Source organism: Lissotriton vulgaris, chromosome 5 (assembly GCF_964263255.1).
Source record: "Lissotriton vulgaris chromosome 5, aLisVul1.2, whole genome shotgun sequence".
Lineage (NCBI taxonomy): Eukaryota > Metazoa > Chordata > Amphibia > Caudata > Salamandridae > Lissotriton > Lissotriton vulgaris.
This window is the reverse complement of record NC_141693.1, coordinates 480,121,127-480,142,249: the sequence shown is the minus strand read 5'-3', so window position 1 is coordinate 480,142,249 and position 21,123 is coordinate 480,121,127. Positions and strand designations below refer to the sequence as shown.

At 44.0% G+C, this 21,123-nt stretch overlaps 1 protein-coding gene across 1 annotated transcript in view; it reads left to right on the top strand.

Annotated features, from left to right (window-relative positions):
- Positions 1-20,690, top strand: part of GPRIN2 (G protein regulated inducer of neurite outgrowth 2) — a 176,898-nt gene extending 156,208 nt beyond the window's left edge. Inside the window, exon 2 of the mRNA XM_086921926.1 lies at positions 18,504-20,690. Within this exon, the coding sequence (XP_086778052.1) occupies positions 18,519-20,336 (1,818 nt within the window). The 5' untranslated portion in view covers positions 18,504-18,518 and the 3' untranslated portion in view covers positions 20,337-20,690. The remainder of the gene's footprint in view (positions 1-18,503) is intronic.
- Positions 20,691-21,123: the final 433 nt, after the last annotated feature.

Sequence of the window (21,123 nt, the reverse complement as noted above, 5' to 3'; positions counted from 1 at the left end):
CGTATAGCTTGAGCTGAGGGGAGGGACTTGGATGTGTAATTCTTGGACAGCTAGTGAGTAGAATTCTCTGAACATAAAAAATAAGACGAATAACTAAAGTGAAGTGTTTTTTAGGGTTGTATTTATGGACCTATTCGGTTTTGTGCTGTACAATTTTCTATAAGATTTTGAGAATGCACCATTGAATGTATTTGTCTATAACGTAAAAACAAACCTGCACGAATCTCCCACACTTGCTCTAGTAAAAGTAGTATTAGTGGGCCCTTGCATATATGGCGCCGACAGGAGCATTAACACCCTTGAACACATTGCGTCTGTCTCTGTGATTTCTGTTGACATGCAAGTGTATTCTGTGAGTTGAAATCTTGGTTTATTGTGAGAGAGCGCAATTTGAATAAAACGTATATCCTAGCCATATTTAGAAGCACATTGTATAACGTAGGAATGAAATGTATATCGTAACGTGAAGTTGACGCCTATAGCATAAAGGTCAACAGGAGTGATAACGTGGTATAAGAAATGTAACTGTATTCACTTTAAAACATGTATTTGATTTAGAAGGCCTGTATACGTAGTGGGCTGATGTAGAAATGTGTAGAAATGTTTACGAAATGTAGAACGTGCAAAGTAGAATTCATGAACGTGTGTAACTTTAATGGAGAAACGGCGAGAAACGTAACGTAGAGAAGTGCGCAGAAAGTATACATACGACGATGTAACGAATAAGCATATAACCTCGTACTCTATGTATTATATATATATTCTATGTAAAATGTATTCAAGTATAATCAAGACTTTGCTAAAATGCGATTAGAGATAAATGTGTGTTAAAGGTTATACTGTGTAGAAGAAGTTTGTAAGAATGTTAGAAGGGTTTAGGTCATTTGTGATTAACCTGACTGACCAAGAGTTCGCAGGAGCGTAGTCCAATGTATGTAATTTAAGTGGACTCATAGGAGTCGTGAATAGCTTGGTGTGGACGTGAGAGCCAAGAAGTCTAGCACTTGTTAGATTTAAGGTGACAACGCTGGACAAAGTTTATGGCCTAAACGTGATAAGAAGCGCTTGGAATTTGAGAGTTGTTTTGGAATGACCATTCACAGGACCTAGAAGGGTCAAGACAGTTGTAAAGTTAAAGTCTTGTTTAAGTTCATTTGACTTTTGATCTGAAAGTGTCAGTTGAAGTCGCCAACAAGAAGATGAAGATGACATCTAAGGAGAAGGGTCAACCTAACGGACGACGCAAGGAGATGAAGTAATGGAAGAAGCCAGAAACTGACATCATCGGGGAAAGTCCGTGGTGGGCGTCGAAGGGGCGTTCCACCCACACTGTGCTTGTGTATTTTAGGGACAGCACCCCGGGGAGGGGAGAGCACTTAGCAATGAGCAATTAGCGAAGGCGAAAGCGAACAGCTCCGAGCAGAGGCCATCTTAGAGAGCTCAGAGTAGATGACTTGAGCAGATGCGCTGAGAGAGATCAAGAGCGCAAGGGAGCAGTAGGCCGAGGACCCTTAGAGAGCGGATGGGTAGGCAGAGAGGGTACTGCTTCTTAAACTTAAATTACCTTTAGAGGCTAAGAGAGTTTGAACTTCTTTGGGAGTCAAACTGCTGACACCTTTTTAGGAAAGGAACTTGCGAAGTAGGGATGTCACTTAGTATAGAGTAGGGACAGATTTAACTTGATTAATTTTCTTTTTCTGTAGATGACGCAAAGGAACCACTTCATATCGATGCTTTTAATTTGTTGATTCTGGAATTGATTTAGTATTCTTTTGTATACTTATTGAGATTTACCCTGAGAGGATTGTAAACGCATTTAATCTTGATTTTATATAAACTTTTAAAACTTCATCAGTTGTAAAGTGGTTCTTCAGAGTGGCGTCAGTTCATGGGGTTATCTAACCTATGCGGGGGTTGTCTTTTACTCAATGACAGATACCAACGGTCCAAAATTGACGAATGAGATAAGTTATTAAATTGATCATAAATTGATATCAAAATCTCATTCCCCGCAGTTGGTAGCAGAGTAAGGATGGTTATCTTCTTGAGGAAGACGACCTAGGCCAGGTTTAGTTTACCCCAAGGTCCCTAGTCATCGTCGACCAGAAGAAGAATCGCAGCCGAAGACGGTGCTGACGGTGCGTCGAGAGAAAAGCAGCAGAGTCGGTCGAGAGTGAGTATAAGGGTCATGCGTTGTAAGATTGCGGTGTTTTATGTTGTTCCTGTGTTGTAATGTCAAGCGGAGTTGAATGCCTGTAGTGTGATTGAGGGAAGGTTGTGAGCGTGCGCAACCGGATGAGATCTTAAGCTCCAGAGAAGGACTTAAGTGGTTCAGGTGTATCGAACACCCAGAGTAATTTGTCTACCATTGAAAGGGGGTCATGAGGTACCATTGATTTCCCGACAGACCGATGATAGGGGGAGCGTATGAGTGAGTGTATGAGTAACGGACGCTGGTCGTACGTTTACTGTGTGTAAGTAACCTATCAGTTGAGGCGATCGTCTGACCGTAAGAGGGAAGACGTTTCGTCAGTTGAGGTGACAATTACAGTTAGACTGTGGCCGTACAGTCAGAGAAAAGTGATCGCTTGGACGGAAGTAGTCATTTTTCAGTGTATGAATGAAACGCATGCGAAATCGTGAGACGAGTTGAGAACGGAGGAGAACTGCTGCAGAGAGAACGAGTGACGTCAGCATAGAACCACGCTGAGATTGGTTAGTTTGTCAGACGTCAGTGTAGAGCCGCGCTGAGATTGGTCGGCTGACGTAGAGCCGCACTGGGATAGGCTGATTAGCGAGAATCGCACAGGGATTGGTGGTTGTCATCAGGACGTAAACAAGGAAGAGAATTAATAAGGAATATCGTACATTATCGAAAATGAAGTGTTTTAAGGGTTTAAGGAGGATCTTTAGGAGAAATAGAAGAAATGTATATGCCGGAAAAGAAGCTCCACCAGAAGGCACACCAGCTTATCATATGGCAGTAAATGTAGGCTTACACTCGATACTATGGATCTCCGAGTGGAATAAGCTAACTGAAGGGAATAAGGAACTGACGTTTCCAAGATTCGGAACGTTTAAGCTAGACGTGTTGAACGAACTGAAAGCGGTAATGCTTGCAACAAGACCTCTGCCGAGGCCAACACAGTTTGAAGCCCTTAGTGCATGGTTTAGAGCAGCACACGAAAAGAGCGTAAAAAGGCGCCAGGAACGAGTGAGACGATCAGTAAAGGCAGTACAGGATGCCAAATGGGATGAGGAAGCTAAGAAGTGGAGAGTACAAAAGATAGAAGCAGACAAACTGTTCACCATGATAGAAGCCACAGGAGAAAAGAAACCTCTAGAGGAAGACGAGGAAAGCGAGACAGAAGAGGATCTGATAGAGAGACTATTAACAGATAGACCACCTCCGTACAGCGGAGGGGCCGCAAGTCCCATATTACAGCAAGAGGACGGAGCTAGGTGGGGGGAATATAAATCGATCCCAGTAACGGAGTGGGACTCTAATAAGAGTGAGGAAATACCCCAAACTAGTTCTGAACAGAGAGTAGTGGGAAGATTCGTGGTCCAGAAGGTGCCAGAGACGCAATGTGCAAGGTCGTACCAAATGCCAGATGCTTTACAAGTACCTGTTACCATAGGCCCTATAGTGTCAATCTACAACCCAGAAGGGGTCCAGCAGGAGGAACAGGCACGATGGGACAGGGAAAGAGCAGAAATGGAGAATAGGAATGCCGTAATGAATCCTCAAAGGCAGATATTAGCACCAATGAGTCGGAGTACACCATTAGATTCCGCAATGGGTCCCAGGATAGAACAGGGAGGTCAAAGAGGGCCAATGGATTTAAGGGGTCCTAAACCGAAAACCCATAAGGAATTAAGGGAATACCTGAGAGAATGGGATACTGCCGAAGAAGCTCGGAATAAAAGTTTAGAAACAGGAGCTGAGTGGAGAGACCAAGATAACAGGATTCTCTCTCATTGTGGAGCTGGCGAGAGCAGCCCCGAGTGGGAGAGAGGGAGTCAAGAAAGCAGAAGAGATACGTGCCCTACCATTAGCGGCAATAGGCAAATGTGCGACGACAGGAGTGCAGGGTGTGGCGAAGTGCCCCGCGTCACCTTCAGTGAGGGAGAGCGAAGGACACAGGAGTATCGGAATACTTTTAGGTGCACTTACCATGGCCCAGATGAGAATGTGCGACACTGGAATCACGGAAACATGGAGAGTCGTGAAACGTCTCGCCATGCGTCCGGTGATCACGAAAGAGATCTCGGGAACATGGAGGGCTATGAAGGACCTTATCGTTTGTTGAGCGACACCAGACAGCAAGCGAGTTACAGTGGTTTAGAACAGAACGGTGGATCTTATCTCGTATCTGGAGAAACCGAGCCGAAAAGACGGACTGTAGGGTTGGGGGACGGAGCATTATTCCACCATACCCCACGTGAAGATGGAAAGGCTTGGGATCTAGAGAGGTGGGAACAAAGAGATGGAAGGAAGATTCCTCATAACTCACCTGCGCTTAGGCGTAGGGCGCATAGTGGAGGTGAGAGGGATATGAGAGAACAACCTAGGACTGACGTGCTGGGAGCTGAAATAAAGGCAAGACGGATTGATGTAATGAGTCTGAAGTCAGACTTGGATGAAATAATTGACGGCACAGTGGCAATCGAGAGGCTAGAGCTGTATGCGCCAGATGAGATACTGTTTTTATCTAAAGATGTTACTCGGAAAGCGAGAGCAGCTCATGAGAAATTATCTGAATTAGCAGAAAAATATATGATAGACATATCACGAACCAAAGCTTTACAGCCGAACCATAGGTTAAATTGCACAGATCTAGATTTGGATGAGCGTAGAACGATCGGACTGAGAGTACACATAAGGGAACTAGTCATGTGTATTAGGATATGGAGAGATCTGGATAGATGGGAGGAAAGATGGTCCAAGAAGGGATCTGTCAGACGAAGTACACTAGTGAAGTTCCAGGATACAGATTTAATGCGAATGGAAGCTTTCCCTTTGCGAGAAATCGCGAACGGAAACTATGTTCACGTACCCTGGAGTAGGGGGGATTTGGCGGCATTCACCAATTCCTTCCCAAAGCTAAGAGAAAACCCTGTAGAGTGGTACAAGCAGGTAGAGAGATTCGTGAAGATCTCTAAGGTACTTTGGATCGATTTGAACACATTGTTCGATATCGTAGTACCCGGAGATTTGTGGACGGCATGCAAACTTAGTATTGAATGGCCTACTTGTGAGCCTCCGAGAGATAACCAGACAAATGGTCCATCAGATAGAGTCATGGAAAAATACGAAAGAGTAATAACATGGCTAAAAGAGAAAGTGCCAGTGCAAGACATAGACTGGGTTAAGATAGATCGAACGACTCAGGAGCCTAAAGAAACGGTTCACGAGTTCTATGAGAGGCTACTGAAAGCATTTAAACAATACAGTGGGTTAGATGTAATGGATCCTAAGGACATAGGACAGTTTGTGTCGAAGTTCGTTCTAGGATTAAGACCAGACATAAGCCTGATGATACAACAGCACTTGATCTGTTGGCCGAATAAACCTTTAGACGAAATCTTGAGGTATGCAAGGTACTGTAGCGATGAGATAGATTCTAAGGCAAAGAAACTCAAGGAAAAGTTAATGCTGGTACAAATGCAAGCAGCTGGAAAGGGTGGACAGCGGCAACAGGGAACAGGAACGCAAGCAAAGAAACAGAATAATCAGAGCAGAGATGAGGAGGAAAGACCGAGACCGAGAATGGATATCGCGGCACTGAAAAAGACAACTAGATGCCATCAGTGTAACGAGGTGGGACATTGGAGACGTGAGTGTCCTTACAATGTTGAGACAGGGGAATTAGAACAAGAGGAGGAAGAGGTACAGAATAACGTGGTTAAGGAAGCCGCAGTCCCGAAGGGAAAGTTTATCAAAGGGGGGACTCAGACTCCTCGAGCCCCGTTCCCTCAACCACCTCGCATTGCCAATGGAGGAAAAACCTATAGACAAATGCCATTGTTCGTAGGAGGAGAAGAATGTTACTACGTTGATCCTCTTACAGGGCAACGAGTGAATAGGGAGGAAGACTGTACTCTAGGAGCAGCCCTGGAAGTAGATCAGAGGGGACCATACGTAGAGGCCGAAGTAGCTGGATGTCCTACAACCTTTTTGGTGGATACGGGGGCCACTCGATCCACGTTGAGATCAGCGGTAGTCCCAGGTCTGCCAATATCGGGAGAAATGATTCAGGTGGTAGGAGTCGCAAACAAGAGGATGACGAATCCTCTGACCGAACCAGTGTCAGTAAAGATAGGGAATTACAGTGACGAACATCAGTTTGTGATCTGTGATTCTAGTCCCGTGTGTTTGCTAGGAAGAGATCTGTTGTGTAAATTGAACTGCACAATACATTGCACACCTGAAGGAGTAGAAGTGCAGACCAATGATGAGGATGCTGATTTTAAAGTTGTAAACTCGCAGGAGTGCGTGGAACTATATCCTACCTTAACAGTGGAGGAGCTTCCACAGGATTTGAGGGAGAAAGTCTCAGCGGAGGTATGGGACTTTACTGGAGAAGAAATAGGATTGATCAAGGGAGTAGAACCAGTAAAGATCCTGGTAAGACCCCATGCTGAATATCCAAGAACACCACAGTATAAATTGACACCGGAGACGATTGCAGGAATAAAGCCTGTGATCGAATCCATGATCAAACAGGGAATACTGAAAGAGATCGTGGGTAGTCCATGTAACTCCCCGATCATGGGTTTGCAGAAGCCTAGTGGAAAATACAGAATAGTGCAGGATCTTCGAAAAATTAATAATATTGTTGTCTCATGTTGTCCAGTGGTACCGAATCCATCAGTGATATTATTTCAGATACCGTTCCAAGCTGAATGGTTTACCGTGATAGATTTGTGCCAGGCTTTCTTTTCGATTCCTTTAGACGAAGAGAGCCAGTATCTTTTCGCTTTTAAGCTGGAAGATCGCGTTTTAACATGGTGTCGTATCCCTCAGGGGTATACAGAAAGCCCATCGATTTTTAACCAGCTATTGAAGAAAAATCTTGAAAGTCTAGTACTGCCCAAGAATTCGGTTCTGGTCCAGTACATAGACGACCTCCTAGTTGCGTCAGAAACTGAGGAAGCTTGCAGAGTAGACACCATAACCTTGTTAAATCACTTGGCCGAGAACGGGCACAAGGTGTCTCCAAGTAAATTGCAATATTGTAAGACTGAAGTGCAATACTTGGGCCATAGGATTGAAAAGGGAAAGCGGAAGGTGTCTCCAGACAGAATAGAGGCGATTATGAAGATGAACGCGCCTACAACACAAAGAGAAGTCAGGATGTTTCTAGGCATGGTCGGTTACTGTCGACAGTGGATAGCTAACTTTTCACTGAAGGCAAAACCGTTGTTACAACTGACGCACAAAGGAGTAAGTGATCCGGTACCATGGGACAAGGATTGTTTGATGGCGTTTTTGCAGCTGAGGGAGGACTTATGTCGCGCCCCGGCTTTGGGAATGCCTGATTACACAAAACCGTTTTTGCTTTACTGCTGCGAAAGAGAGGGATGCGCTTTAGCGGTTTTAGCCCAGATCCACGGAGATGCGCGCAGGCCAGTGGCGTATTTTTCGGCTACATTAGATCCAGTAGCCGCAGCGTTGCCCGGATGTCTCAAATCCGTAGCTGCAACGGGTGTCAGCATTGAACGTTCTGAAAGCGTGGTAATGGGACATCAGTTAGTGGTGTACGTGCCGCATTCTGTGGAATTGTTAATGACCAGGACGAAGACTCAGCATCTGACAAATAGCAGGCTCACACGCTACGAGCAAGTCATACTGGCTGCCGAGAATGTGACCCTAAAAAGATGCTCCGTCTTGAATCCTGCAACTTTGATGCCACTTCCGAATGAGGTGGATGATGAAAATTGTACAGATCATGACTGCCTTGATGTGACTGAACTATGCACCAAACCAAGACCCGATATCGTAGATGAGCCATTGACTGACCCCGATGAAATTTTCTTTGTTGATGGTTCATGCGTAAGAGACGATGTCGGTCAGCTGAGAGCAGCTTATGCAGTTTGCACGATTACCAGAGTTATAGAAGCCGCTTGCCTGGAAGGAGTACACTCCACACAGGTAGCTGAAATTGTTGCTTTGACGCGTGCTTGCTTAGCAGGCGACAAACTTCGAGTCACCATATACACCGATAGCCAGTATGGTTTCGGGGTAGTTCATGATTACGGGCAGTTATGGTCTCAAAGAGGTTACATGACCTCCTCGGGTTCTCCCATTAGGAATGGAGAATTCGTGAGACTTTTGTTAGAGGCATTGCAAGGCCCAACAGCTATTGCAGTGGTTAAATGTGCTGCGCATACAAAAAACGTAGACTTTGTATCACAAGGCAACCGCTATGCGGATGAAGTAGCGCGTTATTGCGCAGAACAGGGATATTCTCACACTGATGCAAAAGTGGGGGGAGTCCAAGAAAGAACTGAATTAACAATGTTGTTAGATACTGTGGATACGTGGGATGAATTGAGATGTGTACAGGAAAATGCACCAGATGATGAGAAAAAGAGCTGGGAAACAGCGGGTTGTACGAAAAGCGAGATGAATTTTTGGATCTCTGCCGACGGGAGGGCAGTTTTACCAAATGAACTTGTTAGTCCAATGGCAAGGAAATTACATGGATCAGCACACATAGGAAGAGATGCAATGGTGAGAGTATTCAGACAGACATGGTTTAATCCCAAGTTTAGAGTAGCGGCAGAAGCAGTGTGTCAGCGATGTGCGATCTGTCAGCAACTAAACGTGGGAAAGAGAACACCAGTTACATTGAGTCATATTGGGAGGTCTGGGGGGCCTTTCAATAGAATGCAGCTTGATTTTATAGAAATGCCTCCATGCAACAGACTCAGATACGTTTTAGTGATTGTCTGCATATTTTCTAGATGGGTTGAGGCTTACCCTACACGTAGGTGCGATACACTTACGGTAGCAAAATTGTTACTTAGAGAGTTAATACCGAGGTTTGGGGTGCCATCCTCTTTGGAATCGGACAGAGGAACTCATTTTAACAGCGAAGTAGTGAAGATGCTATGTTCAGCTTTGAGTATCGATCAAAAGTTACATTGCAGCTATCGACCAGAAGCTTCAGGGATTGTAGAGCAAATCAACAGTACAATCAAGTCCAGACTTGCCAAAGTTTGTTCATCAACATCCCTGAGTTGGCCAGACGCACTTCCAGTGGTTCTTATGAGCATACGTAGCACACCTGATAGAAAAACAGGTCTCTCTCCACATGAAGTGCTAATGGGGAGAGCTATGAGATTGCCATCGGTTCCGACTGCAGCGCTAGTGAACATCACAGACGATTTGATCTTGGACTACTGCAAGGGACTATCTGATGCCATTAATTCTGTGTCCCTCCAGGTCCAGGCTGCAGAGGTTCCATCAGCACAAGATTTATGCCATGACCTGAGTCCAGGGGACTGGGTCCTGGTGAAAAAGCATGTCAGGAAGAACTGCTTAGACGTGCGTTGGCGAGGACCATTTCAAGTCATACTTGTGACGAACACTGCGGTAAAGTGTGGAGGTCTGTCAAATTGGATACATGCCTCACACACCCGAAGAGTGCCAACACCTCTAGAAGAAACAGCTCCTCTCTCGGATGTGAATCCAGCGGAAAGCGGAGAAGCCACAGAGGGGGAAAGCCAAGCTGTGGAGGTGATCGAAGAAGCTGAGACTGTGTTGGAACAGGACGACGAAGGTCAGGACACTAGTGAGACCGAAGTCGCCTCAGGAGAAGAAAGTAATTGGGAGTCCGACACAGATATCGAACAAGCAGAGAGTGACCAAGAGACAAGTCCAAGAACAAGGAGCAGAAGGACAAGGAGTGACGAAGCCAGTTGGCCGGAGAGAAGGAAAAGGCCAAGCTCAGAAGGAAAGCAAGGAAGAACTCTTGTCCCGATTGCTGAAGAATCGGATCAGGAAGAGGAAACGACAGACTCAGGAACTGAGAGTCCAAGAAGGTCGAGAAGGGTACGTGTGCCCTGCAGAAGGTACGCCACCCCAGAGTGGACTTATCTAGCAGATGTCTTGGGGACAGAAATCTGGGAGAGTGAAGAGCGTGAAAGTAATCGATCTCGATCCATTTGTGGCAGTGGAGATATGGATGTTGACGCCTGGACTCGAGACTGAGGGGTTACTGACTTTCACACTTCCTATACCCCCATACTTGAGTCAGATCAAAGATTTAGTGTTAAACAGATTACAATTTCCAACATCTGGTCATCAAATACCAGAAGAAGAAGAAAAAGTCATCCGTTTTGAGTTGTTGGAACTTGTTGCAAGAGCTGCAGGTGCGAGAATAATTGTTGATGCATAAAGACTTTTGTATATAAGTTATAAAGAAGAAGATAACCTAGCGCCGAGTGGAAAGAAGAATAAAATTAGGGATTACATTTGGAGGACGGAGAAGGGCTAGGGTTGTCTGCTGCTAGAAAGAGAAAAGACATTGTTGTGAAAAAAGAGACTTTGTTGATAAGGAGCACTTTAAAGACTGAGAAAGCAACCAAAACAACCAAAGATTGGAAAAGAAAATTTTCGCTAGAGAACGAGCTACGCTGTTCTGATGACATGGAGAACGGCAACCCAAATCGAAAAGCCAGATGCATAGTAGGTACACTTATAGCAATAGTAATATTCCTCATAATTACAGTAGTGACAATATCATACATAATAGGACATGAAAGCGATAAGGAAATAACAGATGTAAAAACTGTAACGACTTTGAAACCTGCTCTTGTGGGGAAGAAGGAGGAGAGCAATGTTATACGTGAAAAGGCGTTACTAGCAGATGAAGCTCGTAGGTTACACGTAGACGAGTCACAGGGAAACTTTAGGTCAAACGCATATGCTAAACTGTTGTACGAATATATCGATGCCATGGAGGCCAAAGATTGCTATGTTTGTATGCAATTGCCGGCTTCTGTAGATGAAGGCATTAGATATCATCATCTCCCATTGACTTATGGGATAACATGTAGTTTACTGCTTAGTATATTTTATGGTAGAGAAGGATTCGAATACTACTTTTCAAATTATGATTCGGTACTGCCTGAAGTTCCGAATTATAAGCAAATGAATAAGTGGGACTATTACAAAAAGGAGGATAGATTAGCTAAATTCTTTCTTCCTTGGGATACATTAGATACATCATACGCACGCAGAAATAATCTGACTTGCAAAGTGTCGGAGGTAGAGAAAAAGTTCATAGGACAAGTAGATGACCGATACAGAAGGCAGAAGATTCTAAAAATGTCAGGACAATGGAAAACCGATTGGACAGAAGAAGAGAAGGCACATAAAAAGAAAGGAGATTAGCTGTCTTACAAGATCAACAGTATAAAAGTCTGAGAGCACTCGAATCGATAAAAAGAGGAAATGTTGTAACTAGTTCGGTGTAAAGGGTGCTATTCAAATTGCATTTAGTGATGACTCCTAAAAGTCATCAAAGGGGGGAACTGAGAGAGCGCAATTTGAATAAAACGTATATCCTAGCCATATTTAGAAGCACATTGTATAACGTAGGAATGAAATGTATATCGTAACGTGAAGTTGACGCCTATAGCATAAAGGTCAACAGGAGTGATAACGTGGTATAAGAAATGTAACTGTATTCACTTTAAAACATGTATTTGATTTAGAAGGCCTGTATACGTAGTGGGCTGATGTAGAAATGTGTAGAAATGTTTACGAAATGTAGAACGTGCAAAGTAGAATTCATGAACGTGTGTAACTTTAATGGAGAAACGGCGAGAAACGTAACGAAGAGAAGTGCGCAGAAAGTATACATACGACGATGTAACGAATAAGCATATAACCTCGTACTCTATGTATTATATATATATTCTATGTAAAATGTATTCAAGTATAATCAAGACTTTGCTAAAATGCGATTAGAGATAAATGTGTGTTAAAGGTTATACTGTGTAGAAGAAGTTTGTAAGAATGTTAGAAGGGTTTAGGTCATTTGTGATTAACCTGACTGACCAAGAGTTCGCAGGAGCGTAGTCCAATGTATGTAATTTAAGTGGACTCATAGGAGTCGTGAATAGCTTGATGTGGACGTGAGAGCCAAGAAGTCTAGCACTTGTTAGATTTAAGGTGACAACGCTGGACAAAGTTTATGGCCTAAACGTGATAAGAAGCGCTTGGAATTTGAGAGTTGTTTTGGAATGACCATTCACAGGACCTAGAAGGGTCAAGACAGTTGTAAAGTTAAAGTCTTGTTTAAGTTCATTTGACTTTTGATCTGAAAGTGTCAGTTGAAGTCGCCAACAAGAAGATGAAGATGACATCTAAGGAGAAGGGTCAACCTAACGGACGACGCAAGGAGATGAAGTAATGGAAGAAGCCAGAAACTGACATCATCGGGGAAAGTCCGTGGTGGGCGTCGAAGGGGCGTTCCACCCACACTGTGCTTGTGTATTTTAGGGACAGCACCCCGGGGAGGGGAGAGCACTTAGCAATGAGCAATTAGCGAAGGCGAAAGCGAACAGCTCCGAGCAGAGGCCATCTTAGAGAGCTCAGAGTAGATGACTTGAGCAGATGCGCTGAGAGAGATCAAGAGCGCAAGGGAGCAGTAGGCCGAGGACCCTTAGAGAGCGGATGGGTAGGCAGAGAGGGTACTGCTTCTTAAACTTAAATTACCTTTAGAGGCTAAGAGAATTTGAACTTCTTTGGGAGTCAAACTGCTGACACCTTTTTAGGAAAGGAACTTGCGAAGTAGGGATGTCACTTAGTATAGAGTAGGGACAGATTTAACTTGATTAATTTTCTTTTTCTGTAGATGACGCAAAGGAACCACTTCATATCGATGCTTTTAATTTGTTGATTCTGGAATTGATTTAGTATTCTTTTGTATACTTATTGAGATTTACCCTGAGAGGATTGTAAACGCATTTAATCTTGATTTTATATAAACTTTTAAAACTTCATCAGTTGTAAAGTGGTTCTTCAGAGTGGCGTCAGTTCATGGGGTTATCTAACCTATGCGGGGGTTGTCTTTTACTCAATGACAGATACCAACGGTCCAAAATTGACGAATGAGATAAGTTATTAAATTGATCATAAATTGATATCAAAATCTCATTCCCCGCAATTGCAATTGAACCTATTTGAGCAACCCACTTGAAAACATGGATTTGTTAAAGAAAAGGAAAAAATGCGCCCCGGGGTCATCTGGTGGACAAATACTGAGATCCCAGGCTATTACCAGTCCACGATAGTGACACTGTAGATTATTTGTCCATAAACGTATCCTGATTTCCACGAAGACCACGCAATAAAGTCAGAACAGTATATAGAGGTATGCTCAGTCACCTGCAGTGGCAAAGCAGGCTTAATACCACCCTACATATCGGTGAGGAACTTTCAATTTCCCAAGTGGTATGGTTCAACCATTTACTTGCCAAAGATGTAGATGACTACAACGTTGTAACTCAGCATAGGTCTATTGTGTAAATGCTGTGGCCCTTTTGTAATGTGGAGTCAATCACTCAGCAGCCATCAAAGAGAAATGAACAATAGAACTGTATTTTGGTTTTATGGCATCTGCTTTACCTTCTGAAACCCTAATCTAAGATGATCTCTAGATTCTAATTGGTAATAAAAATTGATCTGTGAATGAATTTGAGGGTTTGTCGTGAACAGATGAATATAAAATAAATGTGTGCACATGTGTCTGCACATTCCTCTCCACATCTGCATTTTGCCTTTCACACATTTTTGACCAAGCTAAGCAGGGGTACAAAATGCTTCAATCAGATTCTAAGGAGTTGCACCTAGAAGTGCTGCGGGCAGCGCTATACAGATGCTCTAGAAGAGCATACATTATAACCGTAGGCTTCTGTGGCGCAAGGACCCTTCACAGTTCATGCCGTGTAATGGAAGCACTCCATTGGCAGACAATTTCCCCTAATTAACCAATGAAATTACTGCTGGCTACAGCCGTGGCTGAAAGGGGAACAGCACCCATGGCCTCAAAGGGGCTCCCCCAAAGCCCCTCTTTGTTTAATGCATCACATACACTTAGCCATAACATAAAGCTGGTTCTAGATGTACCTAATAAAAATCATAACAATCATAATCATAACAGAAAGTAAAAGTGACTGTGAATTGCTCACCTATATGAATATTCCCTTGGTATTGGACCCAGAGCTTTTTGGGCTTGCCACTAAAGGACTACTGATTAAATCCAGTAATCTTGTTCCTATCTCGTTTGAGGGTTACTGCACGACATTTGGGCAGAGCTCAATTTGGGAAATTACAATTTGAAAATCTGTCCCTTGCTGATGCGGGCGAAAGTGTGGCATACTCGACTAGGACAGGTATTTAGGGAGCAGAAGAAAAACATATTGGCTTTCAAAGGATGCAACTTTAACCAGGCGCCTTATAGCGTTGTCCTGGAGCACACCGAGAGCAGAACATAGTCTATTCCCTTTTGTCTTAATTGCTGTTTAAGTACGTTTTAGATATCTTATTCAGTAGCACAGTGAAGGATGCAGCTGCTGATCCTATCTATGTGAATAAATTGCTGACTATTCAAAATTGGTATGTAAAACTTTACAGTCCAAAAATATTTCTCAAAGCTGCAGATGATGAAGGAAGATGGAAACAATTTCAAGCCCATTTTCAAGGTCTTGAGTTCCTTGAAATGTATGCTGGCCTTGAAAATCATAAAAGAAAACAAGCATTTACAATGCAATGGTCTCGCCTTTGCAAAAGTTAGATCTATTGGCATTGTAAATGACAACATTTCTATTTACGTGTTGGTTTTGAAAACAGATAATTAAATGGCATTGTCATTTACAATGCCAATAGCTTAATCTCTCGCAAATGCCACTCACAAACACGCAGAGCCCCACACACACACGGAGCCACACACACACACAGAGCCACACACACACACAGAGCCACACACGCAGAGCCACACACACACACACACACACACACACACAGCCACACACAGAGCCACACACACACAGAGCGACATACACACACAGCCACACACACACACACACACAGCCACACACACAGAGCCACAAACACACAGAGCCACACATGCACAGAGCCATACACACACACACAGAGCCACAGACACACACACACAGAGCCACACATACACCCAGATACACACACACACACACACACACAGAGTCACACACACACAGAGGCGGAATCCTTCTGTAGAACTTGTTGACACCGGGTTCCAAAATTACCACTGCACATGTGCGCAGCCTACTCTAGCCGGGACCTAAAAACGAATGGGAAGACTGGAAGGGGTCTTGAGAGGCATTATCTGAACAGTCACACGTGTATTTTCCTTGTAAAGCTCTTCGTCAGTATAATATTTTAGGCATTTATACCCCCTCCTTTTTTAGCCTCTCGGCAAACGATGCATGGTATGTAAATCAACATAATGGAGGGGTTTTGATAGCATCTGACATTCTGTGATAGCATCCGACATTCTGGCCCCAGGGACACCAGAGCAAGGGGAGACTCTTTTCTGGATGGATCAGGGAACGGGGGCAAATATGGGGGGGAGGGGTATTCCGGGCAGTTGTATGGACGGCTTTACGAAGCTCCGACCATATAAACGGAACTGGCAGCCAGTTCTCACTAGAGGAGGTGCGTTCCCTCTTTGATGGTAAAGGCCACTTGCAGCCTCTTCCCTTTACCCGTGTGAGAGGCAGGGAGCGCCTGTCTCTCCCGGAGAGTTGGGGCAGGTAGAAGCGTGTCACCCCTGGGGGACTTGGGCAATTAGAACAGTTTTTCACCTCAACTTGTTGCACACACAGGTGAGGGGATTGGACCTGCTTCTTTTTTTTGGTCCGGCTGGACAGACCAGAGCGCCCAATAGCCCTTTCCCTTCACGCGGCAACAGCTAATATAACCCATTTGTTTACTAATTGGGAGAATGAAAAGATGCTCTGAACAGGTTAAAATGGGTGCATCCAGTCAAGTAAACAGGAGAACTGACTAAACCATCTCGTAATCACCGATCGGGAAAGGGAAAACACTTGAAAAAGATGAGTAAACGATCAGTCTGCGTTGCACGATGTCTCAGCAAGGGGGGCATTTTCACTACAGGAACCTAGTCTGCTGGCGGCAGCAAGAGACCTGCCCAACTCCCTCACACAGAACTCTGGCGGCGGCGCACCACGCACCTCCACTGCATGGGGCAACTGACAACAAAGGGTGGGCATGACCCAAGATATAAATACACAATCCACCTAGCGTTCAGTGATCAACGCTCCAAGGAATGTGAACACAAACACACACTACATAATGGCACACAGCACGTGAAAAGTGCACAATCGACTACACGGATAAACACAGAAACATAAATGAATTGATGCAAACACACACAGTAGCTATACATACGCAGCATAGACATACAGTACGCGAAGAAAAAAAAAACACCCTGGGCAATCACGCCACATGTCAAGGATGCGCAATTAACAATTTAAAATGAAATAAATACACAATCATAATCAGTGAGACAGGAGATTAAAGAAATACACAACCACACACACAGCAGAGGCGGAGTGCATTTTCTGTTCAACCAGTGGGTGCATGGCAGCGCGCACCTTCCACAACTCTCTCTCTCTCTCTCTCTCCTCTTCCCCCCCCCACACACAACACAGGGGGCAGCGCCGTGACTCCGCTCAGAGGACACAATAAGATCTCATTAAAGCTGCCCCACAAATGCCTCACTTTTAACAATACACCCCCCCCCCTTCAGAACACAAGCAGCACAACGACTCAGCCGCTCGGCGGACTCCAGCGTCTGCTCCCGATTTCTCCACTCAGAGACTTTTAAACTCTCCTCACATTTCTGACTGGAGTGCACGGATCCATTTGAAAGCAGCTATTGTTTTACTTGTCGCCGCCCACCGCAGCCCTTCGGCACCTCGCTTAGCCGCCTATATTTATTTACAAACACCCCTGCCGGTCTCGCCTGCGAAACCTCAGACATGCAAACACATATTTTGTCTGTTCATCTCTCCTGTTTAGTAAAATACTCCCTTCCCGAGATATGAGCCTCCATGCCTGGTGCTTCAACCCGCTGGGATACCAGCAGCATCTTGGACTGGTAACCCGCTTTTACATCCACTTTGGCGTCGTTGCAAAACCCAGAAAAAACAAGATGCGGGAGTGGGGCGGAGCCCAGAAAGACATGACGACAAAAGGGGCGGGACTTAAAAAAAGACCGAGAAACGCCCCCGAATCGCGTTTTCACGGGGAAAGCGTGATTGACAGCCAATCTCTTCCAATGGCTAGCCTCCATTTATGGAGCTAGCCAATGGAAGAAGGGGCAGATTCAAGTCCCCCATACTGTAAACAAAAGTTTTCGCCTGGGCGGAGCACTGCTTCGCAGTGCTACGGCCAGGCGAAACCAAATGAGCATGTCATAGCAGAGAGCGGTATACCTTAGTGGGCATCATGGTGGTGTGCACTATTTCCTTGAAAAACAAAGATCAGAATAAAGTTGACATATCCTGGGAACGGTGTGGGGCAGGTACCAAACAGTACACTGTGTGGGCTAAATCGCTCATTTCCATCCTTAATCTAAATCACTTAAAAATGTAGATCAGTCTAGCAGATTGAATGCTTACATGAATTTACATAATCCTTATGCCTAACCGATGATGTGTTTTTAAAAGGGTTTTAAGCTTGCATCAGTGATCAGATTTTAACTTTCTGGTGGCTGCAGATGAAACATGTGTTTGTATTTTTTGTAATTTGTAAATTCAAGTATGTTTTGATAAGGAGTTGTATAAAAGCATATCGTCCGTACAATCCTGAACTTGGGTAATAATTACCAGAAAATCGTGCTATCCTTATTTCAAAATGATTATTTTTCATTTAGCAACAATAAGTCTTGATTTGCGGTTTTTTTGCACACATATTTGGTCAAAACAAAATTGCGAGTAATGGCAAATTAGATGGAGATTCGATCATTTTTAGGTGTTCAAGTTAAAACAGTGCCACACTTTGCACATGTTAGTTTTACAATTTTGGCCAGATTTAAAGAACGTTGGTGTATATGTGCCACAGATTTCCGCTCCTTCGTTTGTCTGTGTGACAATTGCCAAACAGTATCCTTGACAAACCTTCCTATAGGATCAGTGTAAAAGTGGCAACGTTTTACTTTTATTAGCTGATCATATAGAAAATAGTCGTCCAAGTATACTCCCATCAGTAATGCATGTTCAGAAGGGGTAGTTATGTATAGCTTCTCCATCTGACAGTCTTTCATAAATTTTGTGATTGTAATTCAGAAGTGTAACTTTACTGGATCAAACTTTTCTCAATGAATCTCATTGGTCTATAATGTCCATCACTTCTAATCTTATTTAAAGTAGCTTCTAATTTTGGTTCAGATATTTGAAATGTTATTTTCTGTTTTCAGATCCTGGTACCTGTCATGGCAAGCAACAATCACAGGCTTTCAGCACATTCCTATCAAGAACCAATGAATTGCATTTGCCACATGAGTTCAAAGCCCAGCTGTCACCCTCTCTCAAAGAGCTCTTCCAATTTGCTAAGCTGTGGCCAATACAGTTCTGATGCAACACAAAACATCACACAGGAGCTACGTAAAAGTCTCAGTGGTATTGTTTATCAGACAAGAATGCCTGAAAATGTTGTCCCATGTTCACAGGATTCCCTGTGGTCTCCTGTGAACAATGAGGTCGTCTCCAATTCATATGGAACCCAAATCGCAGACGTGCAGTTATCTGGAACAAATATGCATTCTGGTGGTAAGTCTGTGAATCACTTCCTCACTGTGGACCAGCCCACAACTCATTGGGATGGGAATGGCCTAAGGATTCACATCAGAAGTAGCACCACTGAGAATGTCTCCTCTTCGCCAGGACAAGAAGAAGAGGCAATGATATGCAAGACCCGGAGCACGGACCCAATGGAGGCATTGGGGATGCTGGTCCAGAAAAGCCATTCTGAGTTCTTGTATGGCTGCAGTGAACCGATTGCAGCTACACATCATAGAACTAGTGCCACGTGTTCAGACTTTTGCCCTACAAGCAGCATGTATGAAGTGCCAGCAACCAACCAGTCCTTCCAAAGCCATGGGTATGACCAGGAATGCAGTCCAAGTGCTCAGAATCGAACTGATTGGATAACGTTTGCAAGAGATCAAAATTCCTCTCCAGTCAGTTTTGCCACTGATGCTATTCAACATAATATAACGGTTTATACCTCACCCGGGACATATCACCACAGTGCCATCAGGCTACACGATCCTGAAAATGTTGGTCCAGATAAACAGATAAGGAATAGTCAATCCACCAGCAGCCTGTGTGGCACCGCTTGCAATAATAATTCCTGTACTAGGCACTTTGCTCCGGCAGTCACGATGCACAACAGCTGTGAAGTGCATTGCCACAACAGGAATGAGCCGTGCACGAAGGTAAGCGATACAGTAGCGGCCTACTGTCATTCGATGCCTATACCATCAATTAAGCCTGCCCCTAGATTAGGAGCTGCCTCTGGTAACCAGTATGGGAGAGAACAACTCACGTCATCTTATTGTCTTCCTTTGCCAGTATCTGATATGGTGACGTTTCCAAAGCTAGCGTGTTCGGTCAGTGAATCGGGGTTGGATGCCAAGTGGCTTATGACATGTGGCAATACTTCAGGGGAACAGTCACCACTTCTTTGCAGAGAAAGGATGGCTGCCGACAGCACTGAACCCAACAGAACTGACTTGCCATCAAACACATCTACTGCTGCATTTAATGGTAAGATGCTGGCTAAGACAAGAGACACAGGGACTATGACCGCTTTAGACAGCTGTACCATGGTACTAAAACCCACCAATGAATATAAGGATGCTGAGGTACAAACTGTTGCACTTTTGGAAACCAAGTCTGCAGCGACCAGCCCAAGTCCCCTTGGAGGCAATCACTCTCATGTGTTTCCAGAAGTTAGTTTGAAGTTAGACTTGCAGGGTTCTCCAACCCCGGTCCACGAAGTCCGATGGGACGACGAAGGGATGACATGGGAGGTATATGGCGCTTCTGTAGATCCCGAGGTTCTTGGCTTAGCAATTCAAAAGCACCTGGAGATACAAATAGAGGAGCATCTAAAGCCTGCTGAGTCTCCGAACAAGGACACTGTGGTGACACCAACTAAGGATGAAAAGAGAAGGTCATTAAGGACAATAATATATTCCTTGAGGCGCTCCAGCTGCTGTGTACGTTCTAGTGCCGCTCTCGAATGAATGCACTATTGGCTACTGGAAGCGGAGTGCGTATTTTTGGGGATTCCTAATAGCAAGGATTTGGATTGCTTTCTTCCTAGATGTCTTTTCCCTTTGTAGACTAAACTAGAGATCACAAATAAACTGTGTTGAAATGGATACCTGGTTGATTATAACAACAGAGGCGTCTGAAGCACTGAAAAGATGTCTGTATGGGTATCAAAAGAAAAAAGGGCCACACATTGCCAAAATAAGCAGCAACATTGCTTGGATTTGTGTGTGTAAACCAAAAAATGTCTTTATAATGTAAAAATGAGTTAGGGGGAATTTTTTAAGAATTGCCTACGTCAGTAAACGTTGTCAAAATTGCACTCTCCCATGTTTTCATTTTAGTTTTTTACTAATATTCAGATGATGGATAGGTACATTTTTTAAAAGTTGGCCATACACATTAGACTCAGATGATGCTTCAGTGGAAGTTGGGTCAAATGCTGGGAACTCAGATACTTGCCTGCCAGTTTAGCCTAGCGCCTATTTCCACTATTACCACTTTAACCTAAAGTAATCCTAAACGAATGACCTTCCGACTGATGGGGATTTTGGGATTGTTCAAAACAATAAAATGTACAGGATTTATAATCCCTCTCAATGTTGCAGAAAACCCTTTACCCTTCTACTGTGTTCTGCTTTTAAATGTAGAAGTATATACAAAAAGCTTAAAAATCTGAGTTTTATAATGTGGTGTCTAAACTCGAAATTGCGTTCGTGCGAAATTCTACACTATTGAAGTTGCTGTAAAAGTGAGCAA